Here is a 7885-nt window from a genome sequence, read left to right on the forward strand (position 1 = left end):
GGGTCCGGGCTGGGGATTCGAACCCGCCACCTTAGGTGTACGTGGCTGGCGCCTTAGCCAGTTGAGCTATAGGCGCCGAGCCCTGAGTTTTTTTCTTCTGTGGATATTTTTGATGCTGTATCCAAAAACTCATCACCAAACCCAAGGTCATCTAGATTTTCTCCTATGTGATTGTTCAGAAGTTCTGTAATTTTGCATTTTATATTTAGGCCTATCATTCATTTTGAGTTAATTTTTGTGAAAGGTATAAGGTGTATGTCTAGATTTACTTTATTTATTTATTTGTTGCTTGTGGATCCTCACTTGTTCAAGCACCATTTGTTGAAAAGACTATCCTTTCTCTGTTCAAAATCTTTGCCTTTTCTCCTTTGTCAAAGATCAGTTGAGTATATTTGTGAGTCTATTTCTGGGTACTTTGTTCTATTCCCTTGATCCATTTGTCTAGTCTTTCACCAATATCATGCTGTCTTTTTTTTTTTTTTTTGAGACAGAGTCTCACTTTGTCACCCTCGATAGAGTGCTCGGGCGTCATAGCTCCCAGCAACCTCAAACTCTTGGGCTCAAGTGATTCTCTTGCCTTAGCCTCCAAAATAGCTGGGACTACAACCACAAAGCCTGGCTATTTTTTAGAGATGTGGTCTTGCTCTTGCTCAGGCTTGTCTCAAACCCATAAGCTCAGGCAATGCACCCACCTTGGTCTCCCTGAGCACTAGAATTATAGGAGTGAGCCACCACACCTTGGCAATATCATGCTATTTTATTGTGGCTTCATAGTCCATCTGGAAGGTGGATGGTGTCAGTGTTCTGACTTTGCTCTTCAACATTGTGTTGGCTATTCTAGGTCTTTTGCCATCAAACTTTACCATCAATTTGTCAATATCTACCAAGTAATTTCCTGGCATTTAAAAAAATTGATAGATAAAATTGTGTGTATTGGGGCGGTGCCTGTGGCTCAGTGAGTAGGGCACTGGCCCCATATACCAAGGGTGGCGGGTTCAAACCCAGCCCCAGTCAAACTGCAACAAAAAATAGCCGGGCATTGTGGCGGGCGCCTCTAGTCCCAGCTACTCGGGAGGCTGAGGCAAGAGAATCACCTAAGCCCAAGAGCTGGAGGTTGCTGTGAGCTGTGATGCCACAGCACTCTACCACAGGCAACAGAGTGAGACTGTCTCTAAAAAATAAATAAATAAATAAATAAAATTGTGTTTATTTATCATGTACAACATGATGTTTTGAAGTACATATATATATACACGCACACACACACACACACACGGTGGAATAACAAAATCTGGTTAATTAGCATATGCATTACCTCACATTATGATTTTTTAATTTACAGGAATTTTAATTAGGATTGCATTGAATCTTTATATAAAGTTTGGAGAACTGATATCTTGACACTATTGAGGCTTAACATCCATGAACATGGAGTATCTCTCCATTTATTTAGATCTTTGATTTTTTTTCATGAATCTAGCTTTTTTCACTGGAATATTTAACTTAGAGATCATTCCATTTCAGCACATATAGATTTATCATTTTAAATAGATGAATAATAGGCCATTGTGTGGTTGTACAAAAATTTACTTAACCATTTCCTTCTGGATGTTTAAGATGAATGTTTAAGTTGTTTCCAATCTTTATCCACCACATACAGTGCTGTAGTGAGAGTCTCATAAGATTTATCTTTGTAGACATATGTGAGTATATATTTGGATAAATTCCTAGGAATAAAGTTTACAGTTGGAAGTATGTACAGTTTAAATTTTGGTACATTTTACCTATTTTTCTTCTAAAGAAGTTGTACAAGTTTACACTCCTAGAATGGTAAATGAGAGTATTTATTCCCATAATCTCACCAATATAATAGTTGTCAATTCTTACAATCTTTATCATTTGGATCAGTTAAAAACAGATCTTGAGGCCAAGGTGGGTGGATTGCTTAAGCTCAGAGTTCAAGACTAGACTCAGCAAAAGTGAGACCCTGTCTCTAAAAAACAGCTGGATGTTTGTGGCAGGTGTCTGTTTTCCCAGCCATTTGGAAGGCTAAGGCAAGAGGATTGCTCAAGCCCAACAGTTTGACATTACCGTGAGCTATGACACCATAGCACTCTACTAAGGGTGACAAAGTGAGACTCTGTGTCCAAAAAAAAAGAAAAATAGATCTCCTAGTATTTATTTATATTTCTCCTAAATGTGAGGTTGAGTATCTTTTTGTCTATTTAAAAGTCTCTTTGATAGAAACTATTTTTTTCTTTTTCTTTTTTAAAGACAGAGTCTTGTTCTGTCACCCTGGCTGTAGTCTAGTGACATGATCATAGTTCACTGCAGCCTCAAACTCCTGGGTTCAAACAATCCTCCACCAAGCCTCCTAAGTAGCTGGTACTTTAGGCATATACTACCACACCCAGCTAATTTTTTTATTTTTTGTAGAGATGAGACCATGCCATGTTGTTCAGGCTGGTCTCAAACTCTTGGCCTCAAGTGAAACTAATGCCTCAGCCTCCCAAAGTTCCGAGATAATAGGTTTGAGCCACCATGTTTAGCCAGAAACAATTTTTTAAAAAACAAATTATGTGTAAAAAAATTTCGATTACTAGGGTAGAGTAGATAAATGACATATAAGGCTTGGCACCTGTGGCTCAAGTGGCTAAGGCTCCAGCCACATACACCTAAGGTGGCAGGTTCAAATCTAGCTCGGGCCCACCAAATAACAATGACGGCTGCAACCAAAAAATAGCTGGCCATTGTGGCGGGCACCTGTGGACCCAGCTACTTGGGAGACTGAGGCAGGAGACTCGCTTGAGCCCAGGAGTTGGAGGTTGCTGTGAGCTGTGATGGCATAGCACTCTACCCAGGGGGGCAGCTTGAGGCTCTGTCTCAAAAAATAAAAAATAAATGATATATAAGTGGTAAAAGATTTGAAATTAAAATTTTTATTTTTGAATAATTTAGTATATAATTTTCTAATTCATAAGCCATTTATGGTAACATCCTTATACATATATAAGTATCTGGAAAATTTAATTAATTTATTTATTTAGAGACAGAGTCCCACTGTGTTGCCCTTGGTAGAGTGCTGTGACGTCACAGCAACGTGCAGCTCTTGGGCTTAGGTGATTCTCTTGCCTCAGCCACCCAAGTAGCTGGGACTACAGGTACCCACTGCAATGCCCGACTATTTTTTGTTGCAGTTTGGTAGGGACCGGGTTCAAACCTGCCACCCTTGGTATGTGGGGACCCTACTCTCGGAACCACAGGCACCACCCAAAAATTTTATTTTATTTTATTTTATTTTTTTGAGGTAGAGTCTCACTTTGTTGCCCTTGGTAGAGTGCCATGGTGTCACAGCTCACAGCAACCTCAAACTCTTAGGCTTAAGTGATTCTCTTGCCTCAGCCTCCCAAGTAGCTGTGACGACAGGTATCTGCCACAAGGCCTGGCTATTTTGTTGTTGTTGTTGTTTAGCAGGCCTGGGCCGAGTTAGAACCCACCAGCCCCAGTGTACAGGGCCAGCACCCTAACCACTGAGCAATGGGTGCCAAGCTTAAAAACAATTTTAGAATTGCTTTTTATCTTGACTGCAATGTGACTTCTGATACAACTTAAATACATGGTATTTACTGTTATTGATAAAGTGTGATAATATTTAATGTGTATCTTAAAGTTGGCATATGATGCTACACTGGAAATTTATAAATGATGCCACTTATAATTCTTATTTCTTTGGCCTTGATGTTACACGTTTTTAAGAATAGATATTTTACATATTTCTGCATAAGTAAGTGATTTATTCTGACCTGTTTCAGACCTGTGGATATTTGGGCTTTGGGCTGTATGATCATTGAAATGGCCACTGGAAATCCCTATCTTCCTAGCAGCTCTGATTTGGATTTACTCCATAAAATTGTTTTAAAAGTAGGTAGGTATTACTGAAATAGTCTATTAAATATCTAAAATAAATGTTGCTAAATAATAAACAGATCAAATCTAAAAAATAAACAGATCAATTCTGTGTGATTTTCAAATTTAGTTCTTCTGTGTAAGAACAGGGAAGCATATTGTTTTGATAGATAGCAACAGATGGATGCCTTGGGCTGATACAGAAGGCAGAAAATTTTCTGTTTTTGCAAATAATATTTTCTTTCCTAGGATGCAAATAGCTAAGCCATATGTTGATGGTTGCTACTAAGAAAAATAGTGCAACAGTAATTTAACTTCAGTTTATTTAAAAGTTGGCTTTTACAAGTATTTATACCTCTAAGCAAGCACTTTTAAATAATAGAGTCCAGCACTTGGAGATATAGGCAATCGATTATGTACTTAGAAACCACTCTTCTTTTTTTAAATCATAGTAGTAGCCAGGTAGCTAAGTAACTTACTCAAGAATATCTTTGATGGGAGTTTAATTTTGTTGTTCTACAAATAATAACAACAAAATTCTTCTTCTTCTTCTTTTTTTTTTTTTTTTTTTTTTTTGACAGAGTCTCACTCTGTTGCCCTGGGTAGAGCACAGTGACATCATAGCTCACAACAACCTCAAACTCTTAGGTTCAAGTGATCTTCTTGCCTCAGCCTCCCTAGTAGCTGGAACTATAGGTGCCTGCCACAACACCCAGCTAATTTTTCTACTACTAGTAGAGATGGGGGCTCGCTCTTCTCAGGCTGGTCTCGAACTTCTGAGCTCAAGCAATCTTCCTGCCTAGGACTCCAGAGTGCTAGGATTTCCAGGCATGAGCTACCATTCCAGGCCAAGAATTTTATTATTATTATTTTTATTTCTTTGGAGACCGTCTCAGTCTATTGCCCAGGCAAGAGTGCCATGGCATCAAACTAGCTCACAGACTAGCTCAAGTGATCGTTCTGCCTCAGCCTCCTAAATAACTGAGACTAGAGGTGCCTGCCACAACACCAGGCTAATTTTTCTATTTTTAGTAGAGTAAGGGTTTCGCTCTTGCTCAGGCTGGTCTTGAAATGTAGACCTCAAGAGATCCTCTTACCTTGGGCTCTCAGAGTGCTAGGATTCTAGGCATGAGCCCCTGAGCCTGGCTAAGAGTTTAATTATTTAATGATCCTGTTTGACCAACCAAACTTTTTAATGATTAGCTTTAGCCTTGCACATGGTATTTCAATAACTTTTTTTCTCCAGAGACAGTCTTGCTGTGTTGCCCTGGCTATAGTGTAGTGGTGTCGTCATAAATTCCTGTAACCTCCCGGGTTCAAGTGATCCTCCTGCCTCAGCCTCCTGAGTAGGTGGGACTATGGGCACATGCTGCCACACATGGCTAAGTTTTCTATTTTTGTAGAGAAGGGGTTCTCCACTTTGTTGTTCAGGCTGGTCTCAAACTCCTGGCCTCAAATAAATCCCCCACCTTGACCTCCCAAACTGCTATGATTACAGGCATAAGATACCTGGTTTGAGGTTTTATTTCTGAATGAGGACCTCGAGGAGCCCTTTTTGTGGTGGGGAAGCTCAACATCAGGTGTCCTCAAACTATGGCCCACAGGCCACAGGCAGCCCGCCTAGGACATTTATCCGGCCTGCCTGATGTTTTTGCCACTGCTGCCTATCCTGCTTAGTAGCCGACTCATCCTGGGGCCTGCAGTCTGGCCCTCCAGTGGTCTGAGGGACAGTGAACTGGCCCCCTATTTAAAAAGTTTGAGGACCCCTGCTCAACATAAACTTGTGATTACAGGATCAGGTACTGAGAACAGTTTTAAGACCAGTGAAATCTGGATTAAAAATTAAGATACAGTTCAGAGCCTACAGGCATCACATTTTGTTTGTGTTTTCTTTAAAGTCCTAGGTATAAGATTAATGTTAGAAAACACCTTAGAGATGATGGGACTAATCCTATCATTTTACAGGTACAAAAAAGAAAGAGATTTACCGAGGTCATAGAAATAGTTATAGCAAAACTGGTGCTAGGCCTTAGTTCTCTCCATTCCTATTGTTCTTTGCATTCTACTACTACTAGTCTGTTTCTTTTTGGCAGTATTTTGATTTTGAAATAATTTTCAATATTTCAAGCTGTTTTGAGTAAGGTTCCAATGTATTTTGTTAGTGAATACTTCATAGTTAAGCCATGGAGCTATGCAAATGCAAATGTATAAAATTTGACTGTGGTTTTTCTGATGGAATTACTTATTATGTCTTATAGGTTGAGAATAGAAAATGAACCTGGTGATTTTACATTCTTTGTTGCCCATGTGTTATCAGTAGATTGCTAGGGAAACTTCAATTTTTTAAATGACATTATTGGATAGTTTCTTGTTTAACTTTACACAATTAACAGACATAATTTTTATTTTTCCTAGTCTTGGTTTTTAGTAGTTTAATGCAGATCACATAGCAATTTCATTATTTTGATTGTATTCTAATTTCTCTGTTTCTTTATGTATATATATTTCTTCTCTTTTCAGGCAATTTGACACCTCACTTGCAGAATATCTTTTCTACAAGTCCCATTTTTGCTGGGGTGGTCCTTCCTCAAGTTCAACATCTCAAAAATGCAAGAAAAAAATACCCAAAGCTTAATGGATTGTTGGCAGATATAGTTCATGTATGTTAAGAGATTAAGAACTTTTATGTGAAAAATTTGCATTAATTATAATATAGTTTTAAATGATTACATTAATGGAATTCCAAAAGGATTCCTAAAGTAATGCTATCTGTGGAAAGTTTTTAATAGAGGATGGGTGCAGTGACTCATGCCTGTAATCCTAGCACTCTGGGAAGCCAAGGCTAGTGAATCACCTGGGCTCAGGAGTTCAAGACCAGCCTAAGCAAGAGTAAGAACCCCCATCTCTACTAAAAAAAAAAAAATAGAGAAACTAGCTGGGCATTGTGTTGGGTTCCTGTAGTCCCAGCTACTTGGGAGGCTGAGGCAAGAGGATCACCCAGGAGTCTGAGATTGCTGTGAGCCACGGCACTCTACCCAGGGTGATAGAATGAGACTCTGTCTTAAAATAAAAAAAGTTTTTAATACAGAGGAATTAAAATTCATAGGCTATCAGAACTAAAGACCCCCCCCCTTAAGATAATCATATCCACTATTTTTAGTTTATCCCACTTTAGTGATAATTAGACATAAACTAGAAAAATTCTGAGGACTTACCATACTTATCACTACTTTTTACAAGTAGTCTAGATAGGTTAGAGATCTGTTCTTTGTACTGTGGTATCTTGCTATCATTTGGATATTGGATGTTGAAATTTGATTCCCATCATGTTAGAGATGGATCCTTCATGAATGGCTTGTCAGTCCTCATAGTAATGAGTGAGTTCTTCCTTATTAGTTTCCATGAGAGTCCCTCCCTGACCTAGAGCAGAAAGTAGTACCTCCCCACTCCCTCTTTTGCTTCTGCTATTACCGTGGGGCCCCTGTACTCTGGCTTCCCTTTGGCTGTGGCACTCACCAGAAGCAAATGTAACTCCTTTTAGTATGGTCTGTAAAACCATGAGCCAAATAAACCATTTTTCTTTATAAATTACAAAGATTCAGTTACTCTATTATATCTGCTCCCCCACCTCTCAACAGGCTGCCAGAACTCTACCTCCCTTACACCCTTGAGGTATGGAAAAATTATCTTCCAAGAAATTGGTTGGGACCAAAACAGTTGGGACCCGTGTCCTAAGGTATCCACAAGACATTGGCAGCTGTAATTTTAATGTTGTATGAAGTTACATCAAGGCTAAACTCAACCTGTATGTGGCTGGCACCATAACCACTGTGCTATGGGCAGTCAGCCACACCCAGCTATTTTTAGAGACTAGGTCTTGCTCTTAGCTCAGGCAGTCGGCACACCTTGGCCTCCCAGAGTTTTAGGATTACAGGCATGAGCCACTGCACTTGGCCTTTATAATTTTTTTTTTTTTTTT

At 39.2% G+C, this 7885-nt stretch overlaps 1 protein-coding gene across 4 annotated transcripts in view; it reads left to right on the top strand.

Moving 5' to 3' along the window:
* CDKL3 (cyclin dependent kinase like 3) overlaps nt 1-7885 on the top strand; it is a 52640-nt gene that overhangs the window by 27541 nt on the left and 17214 nt on the right. For all 4 annotated transcript variants that reach the window (XM_012808131.1, XM_023516258.1, XM_003782186.3 and 1 more), the window contains 2 exons: nt 3813-3925; nt 6427-6566. In XM_012808131.1, the coding sequence (XP_012663585.1) occupies nt 3841-3925; nt 6427-6566 (225 nt within the window). In that variant the 5' untranslated portion in view covers nt 3813-3840. The remainder of the gene's footprint in view (nt 1-3812; nt 3926-6426; nt 6567-7885) is intronic.

This window comes from Otolemur garnettii, unplaced genomic scaffold, assembly GCF_000181295.1.
Source record: "Otolemur garnettii isolate 467f Iridium unplaced genomic scaffold, OtoGar3 scaffold00003, whole genome shotgun sequence".
NCBI classification, from domain to species: domain Eukaryota; kingdom Metazoa; phylum Chordata; class Mammalia; order Primates; family Galagidae; genus Otolemur; species Otolemur garnettii.